Genomic DNA, 19,592 nt, shown 5'->3' with positions numbered 1-19,592 from the left:
ATATATGAGCATTTCAGTTCCGTCGTTGGTACCCCAGGATGTATAGGTCTTTGTTTTCCTTTTCCATCTCTGAAAAATTGCTTATTTCGGTTTTCAGTTGATCGCTTGCAGTGTCCAGTGTGACTATCTTTTCCCATTTTTGTCCTGTCCCTGACGAGGTTACCAAACTCTTGCTGAATTTCTTCATATTGAATGCTTCTCTTCCAGAGATGAGGATGACACCTTGCTGTTCAGAGTTCAGATTTCAGAGGCGTATCTTTGCCCGCATTATTTCCCAGCTGAGGGAGGGCGATTATCGGAACGTTGCCAAAGTCACCTTTCGCCACTTGCAGCTCTGGATTGAAAAGAATCATACATGAGAATAGCAGGTGATAGCTGGACTCTCTTGTGCATCTTCTGTTGTTCGCATGCTTTATTGGGCTGTGCAGACCCGCATTATATGTTTCTATGATCAAGTTTGTTCATGGCGAATTATTGGCGCGAGGCTTAATTGCGGCATGTTGCTGCCACCACACATTAGAGGAGACGCAACCGCACCTTGTTTAATTCTTGTATAAAGTCTAGCAGCTCATTGCCACCATTACACAAGGAGATTGGTGCAAAAAAGAGGTGCATTAGCTGTACTCATGTTGCCCTTTTACATATATTCTTCTAGAACATGAGGCACCCATATTTTTATATAATTTTTGTTGATTTGGTGTGGCTAGAAAAAAAACGTAGGGGGGCTTGTTTTAGAGACATAAACCGGCTTACATCATTGTAGGTTTGTTTATGGCCATTAATTAGCTTGGCCAGTGTGATGGGCAAATCATTGTTTCCACCCTGTCCACAGCATGTGCAGCAATTGCTGCCTTGATGCTGCATGAGTGGTGTGGTTAGACAAATATTCCTCTGCTCTGGAGTTTAGGCCACATAATTCATTCCTATGCCGCATTGTTATATAGGATACTTACCACATGATGGGCTGCCATGCCATGCCCAACAAATGATCAGTTGAGTTCAGGCTAGCCAAGGCCACCTGCTCTCAGCATCTGCTTGAGGAATGTGGGTTGGCAAGCTGATGGCTTGGAAAGGTAGCCGCAGCTAGCAACACGTTTGCCTGTGACCGATACATGTTCCTGCTTCTTTATGTTTGGTTGAACTTAGGTTGTGATGATTGATGGATAATATTCTTTGCTGAGATGTTTGCACATGGCGATTTTGGTAGGAAGATAGCATGTGTGCATGTGCCCTCTTTTTTCTGAATAGTATTGTATCGTAACAGCAGAATATGCAGTTATGCACACACACATTCCTGACATTCTAGATACTGGGGAAGCAGAAAACTTTATTTTCTGATTACTGTTACGCCCATAATGACTCGATGAAACCTAAATCCATCTGGTCAGTATGTAGGTTCTGGGCTAGTCCCTAGTGCAGTTGTTCATTAATATCTAGAAACACAGAAGGAGACTGCAAGCAAACATTAAAAGCAGGGCACTGAAGAACAATGACCAGAGGTTACAGTAGATTTTTACATGGCAACGGCTAAACCTACTAGTGGGAGGTCAACGAGGAGGAGGACGCCATGGAAGGCAAAAATAAGGACCAAAAAAGAGCCTTCCCTTTGATCTCCATGAATGCATGCTTGATGCTGCTTCTAACAGGGTTCTGAGCTCAACCAGCAATGGTGAAATGCCCGAGACGTACAGCATGCTAGTACATTGAAGCTAATACATTTAGTCGGTCGTTTGATTTACCAGAGGAAGAAGCTTCTCCTTGAAGAGCTGCCTCTCTTGCTGTTGCCTCGCCTTGACGAGTTGCCTTCTCCGCCTTTGTCAACCTTGCCGCCTTTCTTGCGGGAGGTCGACGGGAACTTGGTTCTCACGTCGCCTTCTTCTTCCTCGTCCTCCTTGCCGGCGACGCCGTTCTTCCCATGTCCTCCATCTTCTTTTCTGCCGTCTTCTGGCGGGGACGAAGGCGACTTCACTTTGGCCGGTCCGGTCGAAGCATCGGACGCCAATGAATCGTCGTCGTCGGCATCGGCGTAATCTTCATAAGCCTTCTTGCCGCTCCTCCTGTCGCTGATGATGTATCCGTAGCCATCATCGACGCTGCTCCCTTCGCTGCCGCTCCCCTTGCCACTTCCACCGGCGTCGTCGCCATGCATGGGGGAGGCGAGGTACATTGTCCAGCCGGACTCGCAGCTGTTGCAGCCCTCGCCGCCGTCGTCCCCGGTGATGTGCGAGGAGGACTCCATGGCGTTCAGGGATCAGGATCGATCAAGGGGGACGGAGAGAGAAGCAAGACGAGATCGAAAGCAAGCAGGCTAGACCAGAGCTAGAGCTAGCCGAAGGGAACGAAGAAAGAGAGGGAAGCTCTAACTGAGCCTGATAAGCTTGGGAGGGAATGAATACTGGTAGGCTATATTTATGCTTGCTCTGGGCTCCCCATCAATGCAAGGCCGAAGAAGCCATTGTTCTCGCCCTGGCCTGCTCTTCTTGGACACCGACGACCTGAAGGGAACATTGAAGCCTCTGACACCCGGCCACCATCTTCGTCTTCACAGGAGACGAGCGGGGGAGGGGTCACCGGACACGGGGCAGACACGGGGTAGGGCCGCGAGAAACGCCAAGATTTTTCTGCTGGGTGCGCGCGCGCGGGCAGGCGCGGCCCTGTGCGCTTGTGCTTGGAGGCGTCAGGGGTGGTCAGGAGGAGGGAGGAGGGGAGAGCGGCCGTGAGAGGGCGGCAGTGTCCTTAAATGGGAAAGACAGGCTATCCCTCCAACTGTCTCTCATAACTTTCCCAACCATTTTGTTCTCTGTCTTGTCACCAAGCCCAGAGCAGGCGGAGGAGGCCTGTTTCCCGGCGCAGCGTGAGTGACAGGGGCTTCCCGCCCGGTGTGCTGCCCATGTGGCCTCGGCTCGTGGTGGGGGCCGGCCGGCGCTGGCCGCCAGCCGGCTCCTCTGGCCGGGACACGGCGGCACGGCCGGCCGCGCAAGGCAGCGCAACGGCGAAATCTATGGCTCGTGCTGTTGTGCTCGTGAGAAACTGGGAACGAGGCAGGCAGGAGGAACTCGAGCTGCAATCATGGATGGAGATGGGAGTTAGAGAGGAGTCAGTGTGTTTGGGAGTGTTCGGCAGCTGGGTTCAGTGAGGCCGGTAGAAAGTTGGTGGTGTGCAGCAGCCATGTTTGCAATGCAATGATGGTTTGAGCTAGCTGAGTTGTTTCATGTGCTGCATTATTCGGCTGCCATTGGTGCTTGTTTATGCAGCTGCAGACTTCGCAGTATCTCCTTTGGTGGAGGGGGAAAGATCACCGTAGCTCCGTTTTCCATCGCTGGGAGGATTCGAAAATCTACGAGCCATGCCGAACACGATTCTTTTGAGCGAAAGGCTCCCATGGCCATGTGCCGAACCTGAGCCCGGAACTGCTCACCTGTCATTCAGTTCAGTCATGAAAGTTCTGTCGCAGAATCCTTACCCGGAAGAGCAAGAACGATGACACGACCGATTGACGGTGCCGGCTTATCTCAGAACCCGTTCAGCCCATCAACAAGTTGACTTTTGCCTCGCATTGCCATTGCATTTGCATGCTTTGATGCATCCAGCTGAACTCGACACGGCGGCGAGACAATGAAGAACAAGAAACAAAACGGCCCATCCATCCATCCATCCGGTCAGGCTCGAGGTGATCGGCGCCACAGTGACGCGGTGAGCTGGTGCTGTGCGCAGCGGCAGCGCATCGCCAGCGGATGGGCCTGTGGCCGGCACAGTGGAAGTGTTGCTCGCCCTGTCCCCGTCCCCGATCCATGCACGGCGCGCACTGATGCTCAGGCACAGCGGCACGCACAGGCAAGGGCAGTCAGGTCGTCAGGCAGAGAGAGGCCGCGCCCGCCCTGTGCCTCGCGTCGCGTCGCGTCCATCAGCGGCGTCCAATCCCTCCGTCCGCCGGCACGTGCGCCCCCTCTGGGCCTCGCTGCCGCCTGCCCGCCTGCCGGCCGGCCGGCCTGCCGCGGAGCGCGCGACGGAGGCCAATCACGCCGCGCGGGGGGTGCCTGCACGGCTGCGCGCCCGTCGCGCGCATGCGGACAGGAGGTACAGAGCATCACATGGCGAGGAGGAGGACGGAGCAAAACGCAGCCCAGCCGAGCCGGAGCCGAGCAGTAAATTTCCCGTGCAGAGGCCGGCGGTCGGAGGAGGCCGGCGGGTGGGAGGAGGCGCCGGGCTGCGGGGGCCCTGCCGGCCAACGCGTCGCCGTCCCGTGGTAGGTGAGGTGAGGGGAACACCGGGACATGCCTCCTGGTTCCCGGCGTCAAACTGGATATCCTTGATGCCCTGCTGCTGGCCGGGGTGCCGGCCCTGCTGTGCCCTACTCCACGATCCTGCCGGGCCTTCGGATTCACGGGTCCAATCAACCGCATAATTGCCGCCGCTAATTTTCTTCGCGTTCTCTGCTGCTGCTGATGATGATTGGGGAGGCGTACGTACGTTCCCGCCACCTTCGCCTGATGGAAAAGGTCAATGGATAAAGCGAAAAAAAAAGAAGAAGAAGAACCGATGGGAGACGTCGCGGCAGGGCGGCAGCGGCTTGTGCTGTGGCAAGGATGGGATGGCGTGGCGTGCTCTGGCTGCGTGCAGTGTACTTGGGATGAGGAGGAGGGGACGGCGGCCATGTCACGCATGTGGCCTTCCGTGCGCTCGTGCGCTGATGTGTCCGGCTGCCGGAGCGCCGGTGCCCCCTGGCCACATGCGCAGGCTATCAGCGGGGGACGCGCTGCCCCTACTCTGCTCTGCGCTCTGTTCTGCTAGACTGGCCGGTACGTTGTACCTTACCGACGCAATCTAACCGTTGATCATCCGAGGATGCGAAACTAAATTAGGTGTTATGTAAAGGCTGTCAGGTTATGGAAGCTCATCTTCTTCGCCGCAACGATGGCAATGGCGCACCTCACGTCTCCGGCTCCGCCCGGTTCCTGTCTCCGGCGACGTTCCCACTGCTGCTACCGGCCACTCCCGAGCTAACCCGCCTCATTCCCTACCAGGCTACCACCACGGGGCCTTGGCCCTTCTCGTCCGTGGGTCACCCACCGCCAGCGGCCAGTAAGGCAGTAACATTCTTTAAACTCCTTTTGAGCTCGGCGGCCATGGAATTCCAGACCAGAAGGCCCGGTGGCCGGTGCTAAACTCGCCGGTGACCATTCAACGTCGTGAAAAAAGTTCACGAATTTTTAGTGGTTTTTTTTAGATTGGCAGCGGGTTGAGCTGTACTCCTACAATGCGTCTCCCAATGTAAAAAATAAAAATAAAAATAAAAATCGAGAGACAGAGCACTGGTGCTCAAGCACATGAAGTCATTCTACACAGAGCCGGTGAAGGCTGTTGTGAACAATTCATGGAATCACCTGCTTCAGAAAATGCAGAACACAACAGAGCAGCCACGTCGTGTCATCTGTGGCTGACGCAGGATAAAGCTTTGTACAAAAAAGATTTTACCGCGAAGTCGTGCGAGCACGGCACATGTCCCCCAGCGTACGTAGAAACCGGAACGCGAGGTCAAGGCGACACGACACCAGAAGTACTACGTGCTTTCCCTCCGTAGCCGCGTTCTGGTGACTGGTGAGGTCAGGTCGCTGGGATCCACTTGACCCAACGAAGCCGCTGCCGGTGTTACCCAACCAACGGGTGGATTACCAAACTGCCAAGTCACTTGTGTTACTGTGTGTCAAACTAAGCCAACAGGAGCAAGCAGACAAGGTGTGAGTGACACCAACACGGCTGATTGCTTTGGACCTTTGGTTGAAATGTTGAATTGGCAAGAACAAGATTCTTTTTTCCCTCTGATAACAAGTGATAACAGTTCACATTGATATGCACTGATTGAGCTTTACTATATGCATCAGAGCACTGTCATTTTGGCATGGATGTGCAGCATTGTTCTCGTTAAAAGGGGATAGGATGCGCACAACGTGACGATTTTACATTGCGTGGTAGGTATGAAAGCTATGATAAACATATCATCTGCATGAAACGAGAATACTACTTCATGTCCAGTGTCAATGTCACGAAAGATTTGCAATCGGAGCGGCCCAACAATGTGGGCAGCACCACCCTACCCGAAGTCAACCACCGCGTTCTTCTGAATTGTCCAACTCCTAGTCGACCCATAACAACATGACAAGGAAAGATGCTTAGGGAGGAGGACGCTGGTCTCTGCTGCCTTTCAGCTCAAAAAGAAAAAAAAAGGGTCCCTGCAGCCTTTGCAAGGAAACCAACAAAATAAAAGGTACAGCTGCAGACTACTATTGTGTGGTATTTGTTATCTCACAGAAAAGTCTCACATTTCTGCAAACAGTCCATGATCCGCGTTCTAAATTTCTTAGATGAACCCAACCATTTATCATTGCTATGTTTCTCAAATTCTTTTGTTTTTTGCATCAAGTTTCCTGTCTTGCATCAAACCAAACTCCACTCGGTGTCTGTGTCAGTGATCACTTGTTATATTGCTTTGTCTTTGAGTGAAGAACTTGCATGATTTGGAGGCCGTTGAGGTTTATATATGTATACTAAATGTATACAATCTGATTGAATGAATAAAAGCATAGATTCTCTGTCACTGCCGGCCTCCATTTCTTAGCAGTTAACTTTTCCTTTGCAGACAAGCACAAACTGCGCAGTCCTTTCCAACAGTTGCAGCATGATCAGAAACCCAAATCTGCAAGTAACCAGGCAGTTGAGGTGAGCTCGATTGCTACAGTTCTTTATCACCATATATGCTTATAAATTAAACTTTGGTGACATAAGAATCTTGAACTGTTAGTCACAACACATAACCTGCTTGCTAAAGTTTTCTTTGGATGGGTAGCCCATCAAACAAGGAAGCTTCACCAGGCAGGCAATCAGATATATAGAAATATCAGAAGCCAGTGGTAGCATAGTAGCATCGCATTTGGTTAATGCTTGATAGCCTCTAGCACTGTGATTTGTGTATTTTCCCTATGCCCTTAGCTTGTTGCCGACAACAAATGATGCAAGTTTAGGACAGCACACAGGAACAGCCTTGCAAAAAGGAGGTGCAGAGGAGAAAAGACTCGCATTGACTTGTTTAGTGCCTGATCATGCAATCCTGCTTCTAGCTTGGTCCTGTCCTCCTTGTGGGTTTAGTTGGCTCAATTAGCCTTTTCGTAAACTAATAAAGATGCAGTTTAGACTTTAAGCTAAACTGCAAGACAAGTACCTTTCTACCTAAGACGAAATTTAACTTATCCCATAATTCAAGTACTAAACTTGCACAGCCCACATTACTATCTTTTTTGCTCTCTCTTTTCTTTTCCTTTTTCTTTCCTTTTCTTTTTGGTTTCTGAAATGTAGCCCACGTTGCTATCTCCTGCAACCTCCATTAGTCCACCACCATACAAACTTACACAAAGTCATATAAGATTGTACTGGTGGTCTCGGACTAATGGGCAAATAATTAAGCATGACATGCTTATTTAGCATTCAGTTTGCTGAGGTAATTATACATTCAGAACTTCCATTTGTTCTCTTTTATGATCTCATAGTTCTTGCCTTTTTGGATCAAACGTTCCAGAGGACAGAGGTAGGCTTCATGCACCCTATAAGTTCTTAACCAACCAATCTACTTTAAAAAAGAACATGAAAGAACAAGAACAACTATGGGTCGTACTATAGGCTATATGCAGGTTGGTCATCCCTTCGTCCCTAGATATTTTGAAATGCATTCTTCTTGTGGGGCATGTTTGGATGCCACGTCATAAACTTTAGGACATGTCACCTCGGATGTTTAGATACTAATTAGAAGTATTAAATATAATCTAATTACAAAACTAATTACACGGATGGAGTCTAATTTGCAAGCCGAATCTATTAAGCCTAATTAGTCCATAATTTGACAATGTGGTGCTACAGTAACTATTTGCTAATGATGGATTAATTAGACTTAATAGATTCGTCTTACGAATTAGTATAGGGGTTCTGCAGTTAGTTTTATAATTAGCTCATGTTTAGTCCTCCTAATTAGCGTCCGAACATCTGATGTGACACCTCCTAAAGTTTAGTAGCTTGTATCCAAACACCCCAAGAGACATTACAGTACTTACTAAAACTACTAATGCTGCATGAGGGGTGAGTCAAGGCCAACAGTTCCACATGACCTTGAACACTGATTTTTAGCCTCGTTTTGCATCCTCTCAACTGGAGTCTCTACCGATCGATCCATCACTAGGTTAGGTTGTTTGATCCAGTAATAACACAACCTTTTTATTTTCTTTTCTTTTCAATCCTGTCCAGAATATCAAATTAATGCAAGACACGTCCTTATCACTAATTCTTGTTTGTGCGTTCAATGTATCTCTAGTCCAGAAATCAGACTATAACCCAGGCTGAAGAATACGCTACTGAAAGTCTCTGAAACTAACATACATGTTGGACTGTATGCAATGCAAGCAGCCAAGCAGACCGATATGGCGTCATGGATTATGCATAAAGGCAAGCCTTCAATCCATACATTTTGTTGATGAGAAGATCATCGAGGGGTAGTACGCACCTGCAGCCTTTTATAATGAGCACCAGATCTGCAAATCTTCCACGAGCTCCAAACAATTTGCTGCTATGGTTAAGGCACTGTTCTTGATGTTACTGCTAATTAACTTACCTAGCAGGTGATGAGGTACGTGCTAGAGTAGATAGAGTCATAGAAAGACTACTATATTTACGTGCTTAACTAGGTCAAATATTTGCATGCCCAATATGACCGGAACGCGTGTTGCTGGTAACACAATATGTGAACACTATATGTATGCATCTATAAGTTACTGGACTAGCTAGAATATGCAAGATGTGTACCAGGAAACATGTTGGCTAGTTAATTAGCTCCTGCTTCTTTAGGAAAAAATTAGTTTGCTGCAACCATGTCAATGTTTTAACCCTATTAAGCTCATGAGGTCTACGATGACGCCGTATATACGGGTCTCTACACTAGGTAGCAGCATGACATAATCTACCATGCAAGTCCTTGACAAGTGCCGTGTATTCTTCAACTCTTGTCTCTCCACAGAATATAAATGGCAACCTCAGCTAGGACTATTGAGCTATTAAGATCGAGTACTATGAACTTTGTGAGTGCTGTCTTTCTGAAAATTGTCCATCAACTGTACTATATATAATGTACTAAATTTTTTTTGGTACAGCCAACAGATATACAACTATACAAGGACCTCTTTGTACGAACAAGATGCAAGGTCTGACGTCTGAGCAGCAATGGGCATGCAGCATTCTTCAAAGGTCTGACTTTTTCATGTGTGCTGTTCATCTGGTCTCCGAGGCTTGTTCATGCGCATTGAGTCGTTAGCGTTTTATTGTTAGTCCTAGTTAGTTGAGCAACTGACACAGTTTGTGATCGGGAGAAAAAAAGTAATCATGTACCTTCCCGTAGGGTCAGGGCGTCTGTAGGCTGACAATGCCTGCTGCCCGGTTCGAGACTTGGACTGGTGACCACTAAGACCATGTCTGCCATGGAGGCATTTCATAGAAAGCCAATTGGAATTCCTGTGTTCGAAATGAGAACTAAATATTAAAAAGTTAAAGCCTCACAATGCAAGGCAAAACTACACTCCCTCTCTTCCAAATTGTAGGTCGTTTTGATTTTTCTAAGTTCATAGATGTTTGTATGCATCTAGAAATACACTATATTCAGGTACATATAAACACTTAAATAAATATTGGATAATTGTGGGAGTAATCCTGGAAGATAGAAGAAAATATGTGGAACAGAACGATGTCGCAAAGATGATTCTCTATTGAGAAAGATCATACAAACTAAATCGACAATGTGTCGTGTTCAAGAAAAAAAAAAGCAACAATGTGTTGGGAGAGAGACTTATGCGAAGAGGATCGAAAGATGCAAGTGGGGAAGTCAGCTGAGGCCGCCTTTAGGGGTTGGGAGGGTGGGACAGGTGATCCGAAGAAATCTATCTTATGTTATTGCGTGCATGGGCCTTCCGACCAAAGCATGCACGGATGGAAACCATAACATTTCGCAACAAAGCGATGCAGAGGGGAGAAAATCTTTGGATTTGATGGGAGCTGCTTGCTGACCTTGGAGTATTAGGCTAGGCCCTCCTCTAACCGAGCGAGACGAGGACAACCCGAGGAAAAGCCCCCTTGAGTTCCTTCAACCTGACTCCAACTCTCCAGGCATCCCTGGGAGCACAAAGGCCAAGCAGCTACATGACAATTCCGCATGATCTCAGCCAATCATTTTATATGTTGTGCGCTATTATTGTGCTGCGTGTGTGTAGAATGCGAAGTTGTCATCTAGTTCTGCACACCACCTACCCAAACCATGCATCTACGACCGTGCATGCAAGGCGTATTTGATTCTGAATTCTGGCATATGCATACATGTTTTTAAATAAAAGATGCATGCAGATATATGCTATACTGTAGATTGGATTTGTGTTGTGCTACATGACTTGTCTAGGAGCCTGATAATCGTAGCCTTTTATACTGAAGGACTTACTGTATTACGTTTAGGGGAAAAAAGTGTGTTTCAGTTAATCATGTCTTGTTTGCAGAGAGGGTGGTGCTGCCAATGGACCCGGATAACTTCTTTGCTTGGAAAAGTGAAAATTCTGTGTGCCGACTCTGTGCATCAGGGGAGAATAGAAGAAGCTTCTTGCTTGTGTCTTATGGAGACAACAATTACACTGTCTGGATTCCGAGCAAGTCAGTACGAACAAGTAGACATGATTATCATATTATATAGCCCTCAATTTCTTTCAGCACGACAAGAACCATGCTACACTCTACCTGAAACCAATCTTGCGTGCGTAGACTGACAAGTCTCTCTCTCTTCTGCGCACACACCTCAGCACGGCGACGACGGCAAACCCATGCTGCACATTACAACAAGAAGAGACAGGGACCACAGCTAGTGGAGGGGATAACGGTCGCAGGCGCCAGCAGCCAGTATATAAGCAGGCTGCCCGGTGGCCACTACTTGCTCAAGGCGCCGAGCCATTCATCAGCATCATTCAGTTGGGCGTCGTTGAGCGTGGCCGGTGAGCGCGCACCTGTGCTTCAGGTTTATTTGCAGTTGGTTTCCATGGGGAGATCTCCTTGCTGCGACGAGAGTGGCCTCAAGAAGGGCCCGTGGACGCCGGAGGAGGACGAGAAGCTGCTTCAGTACATCCAGAAGAACGGCCATGGCAGCTGGAGGACCCTCCCGAGGCTCGCCGGTACAGTCTGCAGCTTCTGTTCTCCATGGACATAAGAGCTAGCTAGAGAGCTTAGAATTACACATCAGCAAGAAGCAACTCCACCGCAGCTGCATTCGGATGATCATAGAGCTACATGATTCTAGTAATCGATATCGAGTTATCGACGGTTTGTTAACATTAGCATGGTTGCGATGGTTTGCAGGGCTGAACAGATGCGGCAAGAGCTGCCGGCTGCGGTGGACCAACTACCTGCGGCCGGACATCAAGCGGGGCAAGTTCTCGCAGGAGGAGGAGCAGACCATCCTGCACCTCCACTCCGTGCTCGGCAACAAGTGGTCGGCGATCGCGGCGCACCTGCCGGGCCGGACGGACAACGAGATCAAGAACTTCTGGAACACGCACCTCAAGAAGCGGCTCATCCAGATGGGCTTCGACCCCATGACGCACCGTCCGCGGACCGACTTCTTCGCCGCGCTGCCGCAGCTCATCGCGCTCGCCGCGTTCCGGGACCAGCTCGGCGCCGCCGCCGACCCGGCGGCCGCGCAGCTGCAGGCCGGCGCCGCCGCCGGCGTCGACGTGGCCATCCAGGCCGCCAAGCTCCAGTACCTGCAGTGCCTCTTCCAGTCCGCGGCCACCACCATCGCTTCCACCGCCGCCGCCGGCGCCGCGCCCGACGCCGAGGCGGCGGCGGCGGCTCTCGGCGGCCTCTGCTCGCCGCAGGGGACTCATGACAGTACTGCCCCGCCGGTGTCCGCGGCCGGCGGCCAGCTACCTTCTTGCACGTTCCCCGAGGCGCCCGTTAGTAGTGAAGGCAATCAAGGCCTCAGCTATGGCGGCGCTGATGTTGACGTGTTCTCGTTCCACGGCGGTGGTTCGCTGCCGCCCCTGGCCGACCTCTCCGACGCCGCGAACTACCCTTCAGCCGACGGATGCAGCGCCACGGCGTCGTCCAGCTTCGGTGGCGGCGCGACCAGCCCGCTCCCTTGGCCGGAGTTCTTCCCCGACGACCCCTTCATCACTGATTTCCTATGACGTAATAACCACGCTTCATACTTATATATATACATGTATACCAAAGAACCTTCTATATCATATACTACGCCCCGGCCTGATCTATACGTATCTGCTAGCTCCCTCTGAATTTTGTAAGCTTCACGTACACATATACGTATACATGCTCAGTATATCTGATATTCTGATAGCATTCGAACATCTGAATAGATTTTTACTCCAAACAAATACTAGCTGTGCAGAGAGGAGTGTGTGAGTTGCCCATGAGAATAATGTACACCAAAGTGCTTGTTGTACTGAATACTGATGATGAAACAAAAAGAAATACCAAGTCCATTGGTGCATTTCCGAATGCAAAATGCATTGCATTTATACGAACTAGTCCATCAACCCGTGCTCCCACATGAGCTAATATTTTTAAAAGTTATTATATTTGAAAATTATTTAGAAATTAAACTCCTAACCAATAATCAAAACTTTGACCTACAACTCTCTTATTTTTTCAATACCTCAACATAATACTCATATAGATGTGTAATTATCTTTATCCAGTTGTGATTGATTATTAATTAGTAATTGTTTTGTACACTTTTTCATTGACATTCACACCTTTTCATTTTGTATTGCACATCCATACATTATGCTTAGCATAAAAATCAATATTTTTCATCACTTCCTTATATACATGTATAAATGGTCTGCCTGGTGACACTCATCATGGCTTTATTAACAATGACATAAATAGGAAATTTAAAATCAGATATTAATTTACTTTTGGACATTTATGTACTATGCACATGAAAATAATTAGATCAAAATTTAGGTATTTACTTTAGATTATTTTTAATAACAACATACATTGGTACCTTAGATACAAATTTAGAAAGACACACAGTTCCATCACTTCCTCCATATCTTTATAAATGGTGACACACATCATGCCTATATACCTTAATTATTATATCATATATATAGTGTAAGAAATAGAAGATTAAGAATCATATATTGGTTATATTTTTAATTAAGGTGATTTGGATTCAAATGTAGGGTTACCTCATATTATTTTTAATAATAGCATATTCGTGGGTAATATAAATGAAATTTAAGAGGTTACTTTAAATTATTTTTAAGTATTAGTGGTGGGAAATTTAGTTGCAAATTTAGGGTGTTATTTTAAATATTGTTTATAATGGCATAAGTGGGTAATTTTGATGAAGTTTAGGGGGTTACTTAGTTTATTTTATATAATGCCAGATGTGGGTAATTTATATATAGATCTAGGGGTTATTTTAGGCTATTTTTGTAATGGCGTATGTGGGTAATTTTTTAGAAAACGTAATAGATCCAATAGCTATGATGATTTGAGTCTACCAATTGATGGTCAGATGTTTTGCTTTTTTTGAAAATTTCTAGAATTTCTCACGAGTGTCCACCTGGGATTCTAGGTGACTTCACTTGGAGACTTCAAAAGGAGCCTCCCATAAGTAACAGTAAGATATTGCAAAATGCATGTCTCCCTACTTTAATTTGTCGCTGAACTTTGAACATGATATTTGACCAAACAGTTCGAAAGTAGAGAGAGGCCGCTCTCTTGGGCTTTTGTTGGCGACCAAACATCCTAATTCCTAACAGTGAGACTCTCATGTCCTTCACAATCACAACATTATCTGTCAAAAAGGCTTTTTTTTAAAGAAGATGAAAAAACTAAATTAAATGCTCCGTTTTTCCTGGCGAGCAGGTACGAGTTGATTCACTCACTAACGCCAGAAGATCCTCGAGCCGGTCTCTTTACTGAAGACACTTCACAGTTTTCACACTGCATGCGTACTACTCCGTCTGACATGGTCTCGACAATTTTTTTTACACGGTGAAAATGGCAGCATCGTCCACCGGTGATGTGGCTACACGTGGGGCATATTATATCCATGCAACGAGAGAGTCGGGAGTGAAGCTGCCCGCGCAACGCGAAGGGAAGGTGGAGTTGGTCGCGGTTGCTAGGGAAATTTTAGGAAGCTCACGTCGCGCTGAAAGTGAAAGAGATGCTCCAATTGAGACTGATCGATCACACCTAATCCCTGTTGCCCTTGCGCGGCAAAAATTCGCAGGCCACTGCAACCGTCTTTTTTTTAAGTTCTTTTACGAAAAATACGTAAAAATACGTCTCTGACGGAACCAATTCCAAAAATAGACCCTTAGCTTGGCGCCATCCACGCTGGCGCCAAGCTTACACGTCTCGGCGCCAGCCATCCTAACGCCAAGGTCCATGCGCAGCTGCTGACGTGAATTCCGACGTGGCGGGAGCTTGGCGCCGTAGGCCTCGGCACCGAGCAATTTACCCCATACCTCCTGACGTTTCGAACGAAACAACTATAATTATTCCGAGAAGTGTGCAACAAACTACACTCTAGTTCAACTGGTTAGGACGTGGACTTCCTTATTCCAACACAGGGGTTTGAACTTAGGTCTTTGGGATAAGGAAGCACACGTCCTAACCAGTTGAACTAGAGTGTAGTTTGTTGCACACTTCTCGGAATAATTATAGTTGTTTCGTTCGAAACGCCAGGAGGCATGGGGTAAATTGCTTGGCGGCGACAAGCCATGCTTGGCGCCAGCCCCCGCCACGTTGGAATCTGCGTCAGTAGCTGCGTATGGATCTTGGCGTCAGGATGGCTGGTGCCGAGACGTGTAAGCTTGGCGCCAGCGTGGATGGCGTCAAGCTAAGGGTCCATTTTTGGAATTGGTTCCATGAGGGGCGTATTTGTGAGAATCTTTTGCAAAGAGGGCTAAAAAAAAAAGTCGGCCACTGCAACGGGCCGAGCCGCTGCGGGCCTGTTTGCGGATGCGCGGGTGAAGTCGTGAGCCCACTCGGACCCAACGGCCCACGCGGCTCGGGGGAGGAAGGAAACAAAAACGAAAAAAAAATGTAAAAGCGTGAGTCGATATGCTATCCCTGTCGCTGAGCCCACCCACTTCCAATCTACCGCCCGCCTGCTCTCCCCTCGCCAACCCCGCCGCGGCGGAGCGCTAAACCCTAGGCGGCGTCGTCGTCGGCGGAGGCGGAGGAGGAGCCGCGATGTCGCACTTCGGGAGGTCGGGGCCGCCGGACATCCGCGACACCTTCTCGCTCCTCGTCCTCAACATCAGCTTCCGTGAGCGAGCCCTAACCCTAGCCCCCTCGAGCGCTGGCGCGCGCCCTCTCTCTCGCTAATCGCTTCCTCTTCCTCTTCCTCTTCCTCCCCTTCCCTCGCTTCGCAGGCACCACGGCTGACGACCTCTTCCCGCTCTTCGAGCGCTACGGCAAGGTCGTCGACGTCTTCATCCCGAGGGACCGGAGGTGAGGACCTCCGACTAACCCTGAACGTCTCGGGTCGTGGTTCGATGGGCGTTTCCTCAGATTCTGTTGGTGGGTTCTCAGGACCGGGGACTCGAGGGGTTTCGCGTTCGTGCGGTACAAGTACGCCGACGAGGCGCAGAAGGCTATAGATCGCCTTGACGGTGTGCTTCGCCTCTTCTCTTGCTATTTATTTCCCCTCACGGGGATTTTATGTTTCTTTTGAGAATTGTTGCTGAACTTTGATTGGTTTTGTGCAGGGCGGAATGTGGATGGGAGGAACATCATGGTGCAGTTTGCCAAGTACGGCCCCAATGCTGAGCCAATGTGAGTAGGCCTGTTTTCCTCTCTTAACATGTTGATATCCTGTTATTTGCGACATGCTTGTAGCTAGGTGTTTACTTTGTTAACATAACAACATATGAAGCCTGTTCCTGAACTCATTTGTTGTAAACCACCCTTGATTTGATTTGACAGATTATATGCTAGGACCAGGGAATATGATTAGGTTGATGTGTCTGTATATATATATATATTTTGTGTTCTTGTTGATGGTTTTATGATTGACCATCTATCTTATATTACCCAAATATATTTTTAATCTTCTGATATGAGCATATGAATGTTGAATGTACTAGTTCAGCCTTCATTCATTTAGTCTTGATAATGTGAATGAACATCTGGAGGTTGGTCCTTAGTTCCTTGAATTAAAACTACTAACATGAGGGTCCAAAACAAAATTAAGAAACTCTTGTCTTTGTATACATTTTTTGATACAGGAAACAGGTTGAGAAAATCAATGTTTATTAATCTGTCGGAAGAGTTGAACATTGTATTTATCTGGCTTTAAGATATATATACTTTTATTTTTCTTTTTTAGAATACAACCAATACAATACTCATTATTTGCATCCAGTTTGGCAATCTTTAATTTGCATACGCATTTATGTGGTAGCCTGCGTAAATCAGTTTGTTGAGTTGAAAATAAACAATTCAAACAGAAACACTGGAATTTAATCTCATCTACTACTACTTTTATTTATCTCATGAACCTATGTTGCAAGAGAGTGTATGCGTTCATTTATCTTGCCATCTACTTATATGAATTGAGTCATCATAGTTCACTGCTGCTTTGCTTTCTGGTTATGTTTCTGTAGCCGTAAAGGAAGGGTCAAAGAGGCTGTGGAGAAATCACAAGACAGGTCAAGAAGCCGTAGTCCAAGGCCAAGGTGAAGATCTTCGCTCCTTTTACATTATCTTTAGAATTGCATTAAATTGTGCCCTATGTTTTTATTTTTGCCATTTGCTCCAGTTGCTCGACTCCCTCCAGATCTCCATTGTATTCATTCATGTCATTTCCCTAAAATTAGGTGTCAGCATGAACACTGCTTTTGCTTGCTGAAAGCATACTTCTCGCATAAGCATTGCTTTTGCTTTTATTGCAGAGAAGTATACTTTCTTAATATCGCAATGTAGCATATCCGTAATTGCTTTCATCCTGGTTTTCTAGATCTGTACGCTAGGCAACTTATACTGCATGATTGCTTTAATCAGGCACAGAGACAGAGATCATAGGAGGCGAAGTCGCAGCAGGAGCAGAGAAAGGCATGGCCGTGATAGAGACAGGGACTATCGTCGCCAGAGCCGAAGCAGAAGCAGAAGCAGAAGCCCGAGTTCAAGTCCTGACCTCAAAAGTCGTCGTAGAGCAAGAGATGATTGTAAGCGCCAGAGCAGGAGCAAGAGTAGGAGCAGAAGCAGAAGCAGAAGCAGGAGTAGAAGCCGCTCATACCATAGGTGCTTCAATACCCTTCCATAGTTTCATCATTTAGTTATATTTTATTTATATGTTGGCAACTTCTAATTTATTTTTTTCAACAGTGGTTCACCTGCTCGACGCAGTGCTAGCCCTCGCAAGAGCCCACCACCACGGAGGAGCCCCACTCCTGAAAAGCACACCAATGGAAAAGATTCACCTCCGTCACGCAGTGTTTCTCCATCACCCAAGCGTGCAGGCTCCCGTAGCCCACGCAGTGTTTCTCCATCACCAAAGCGTGCAGGCTCCCGTAGCCCACGCAGTGTTTCTCCATCACCAAAGCGTGCAGGCTCCCATAGCCCAGGCAGAGACAGCAAGGTTAGATTGGTGTATAGATCATGTGGTTTTGCCCCCATGCATTTGTTTATGTATCTAACTTTTGAAAGCAAAATCTCTTGTCAGGAGTAAAGCTTGTTGATCTGGTGATGCCTAAGAACAATCTTCCATGGGATTGCAGAAGGTTGACTGAGCACAATGGAAGCAGCACTGAACTGCTATTCAAGGTTGCTAGTTGTCCTTAATGGTTTTTAGAATTGTGTTTTCCAGTTGTCAAAATTATGCTGTTGGATTGTATTTTGATCCCTATTTTTCTTCATGCCCATCTACTTTATATGCATTAAACTTCTTCATACCATCATATTAACTTGTTAAAACATTTGTGCATTTTCTAGTTATCTGTTCGTGAGATGGGTTGCTGTTTACTGGTAGAATGATATTGCACGGGATCGACTGTGGTGGATGTTCTAGCTGTTAAGTCTTTATCATTGGTGTCGATGTTCGTGATGGTGCAGCTGATGATACGGTGATGCTGATGCTGCTGACCGTGATGATCTTGATGCAGTCTCTTTAATTTTGTTCAAAAGATTTTGAGTCAACGAAACTCCAGATGGATCTCATGATTGGTAACACTTTAGCTGCACAATGTTGCCATACTAGTTATGTTGGTTCTTATCTAGTTCAACTTTTCCCTCCTTTGGCAAATGCCTGCCTGCAGTTCCTAGTTGGAACATGGTGTTGAGTGGCAGGATGTGCAGGTGTACTCAGTGATACTTTGAGTGGCAGGATGTGCAGGTGTACTCAGTGATACTTTGAGTGGCAGGATGTGCAGGTGTACTCAGTGATACTTTGAGTGGCAGGATGTGCAGGTGTACTCAGTGATACTTTGAGTGGCAAGATGTGCAGGTGTAGTCGGTGATAATTGCCAATGATACACATACACTGCTAATATTCTCTGTGCAGTAATGGAGGTGGTGTCGGTTGAGTAGCATGAGTCATGTTGAACAAATTGTTGGTGGTTGGCCCTGGTGCTCGCCTAGTTTGATCGCTTCTATTCATTCTCTTTAAACAACCTGTAATGAAATTTCTGAACTGAAAGTTGTACCAGAGCTCTAGCTAACAGATGTGAAAGTTGTCCGTTTTGTTGGTAGCAGAACACTTATTATTTTAGAATTATCATCTTAGCTATAAAATTATCTAATCTAAGCTATACGAAGAGTGGTGTCTTTACTGAAGGCAGAAGAAGGCATGTATATATTTGATAGATTAACGAGTACTCTCACAGTACTGAGGCTAAAAAATTATCTATTTTCATTGACCCTTTGGTTTATAATTTTTACTAAACCATTTTAAATAAAAAAACCTCTATACTATATGCAAGTATAATTATTTGAGTGAATTCATTTCTTTTTTAATATATTAAAAGGCTAAGCTAAAGAAGCCTAAATTTGGAATGGGAGGAAATTAGGTCTCTAACTAGGGATGTAAGTTCCACTTATTTTGAATCTTGAGTTGACTCTAAATTTGCTAAAACGAACTAAAGTGACATGTCACAATTAGTTTAGGGGAGAGAAATGAATGGCATGTCGCATTTAATTTAGGGGAGAGAAACAAACGAAAATGGCATGCCACTTAATTATATAATTGATAATATAAAAACACCATACTGTACCTGCTGCCCACCTGCTTCGAGGCTACGTATTGTACGATTTTTCGAGGCTACGCATTGTATGATTTTTTTTGGTGATTGGGTGTTATTTGAACTTCATGAAGCTGGCACTGGGCAGTGGGCACATGATGTGTGCCCTGATCAATTGATTCTTGCCTGTTAGTTTATGCTGTCAGGTTCCTCCAGGAAGCTTTATCAGCATCCATGACGTGCATAAGTGGATGCCCAAATTTGGATGGTCTTAATATACTTTGTGAAATTGTTTAAGAGTTA

At 46.8% G+C, this 19,592-nt stretch overlaps 3 protein-coding genes across 3 annotated transcripts; 2 read left to right on the top strand and 1 right to left on the bottom strand.

Annotated features, from left to right (window-relative positions):
- Window positions 1–1,448: 1,448 nt before the first annotated feature.
- On the bottom strand, window positions 1,449–2,914 carry LOC101767505. Its single transcript, XM_004973698.3, has one exon. It carries the CDS (start codon window positions 2,237–2,239, stop codon window positions 1,736–1,738), a length of 504 nt encoding a protein of 167 aa, XP_004973755.1. The 5' UTR covers window positions 2,240–2,914; the 3' UTR covers window positions 1,449–1,735.
- An 8,098-nt stretch (window positions 2,915–11,012) lies between these two features.
- Window positions 11,013–12,574, top strand: LOC101767104 (transcription factor MYB41). Its single transcript, XM_004973697.2, has 2 exons — window positions 11,013–11,237; window positions 11,422–12,574. Exons 1-2 carry the CDS (start codon window positions 11,105–11,107, stop codon window positions 12,249–12,251), a joined length of 963 nt encoding a protein of 320 aa, XP_004973754.1. The 5' UTR covers window positions 11,013–11,104; the 3' UTR covers window positions 12,252–12,574.
- A 2,605-nt stretch (window positions 12,575–15,179) lies between these two features.
- LOC101766691 (serine/arginine-rich splicing factor SC35) lies at window positions 15,180–18,712 on the top strand. The gene is made up of 8 exons (XM_004973696.2): window positions 15,180–15,379; window positions 15,486–15,564; window positions 15,646–15,725; window positions 15,822–15,888; window positions 16,719–16,790; window positions 17,116–17,355; window positions 17,440–17,692; window positions 17,777–18,712. The coding sequence occupies exons 1-8, from the start codon at window positions 15,304–15,306 to the stop codon at window positions 17,780–17,782; spliced, it is 873 nt and encodes a 290-aa protein (XP_004973753.1). The 5' UTR covers window positions 15,180–15,303; the 3' UTR covers window positions 17,783–18,712.
- The last annotated feature ends 880 nt before the right edge of the window (window positions 18,713–19,592 follow it).

The sequence above is a fragment of the Setaria italica genome, chromosome VI (genome assembly GCF_000263155.2).
Source record: "Setaria italica strain Yugu1 chromosome VI, Setaria_italica_v2.0, whole genome shotgun sequence".
Classification (NCBI taxonomy): Eukaryota; Viridiplantae; Streptophyta; class Magnoliopsida; order Poales; family Poaceae; genus Setaria; species Setaria italica.
Note: the sequence above shows the minus strand (reverse complement) of the source record. Positions and strands in the feature narration are given on the sequence as shown.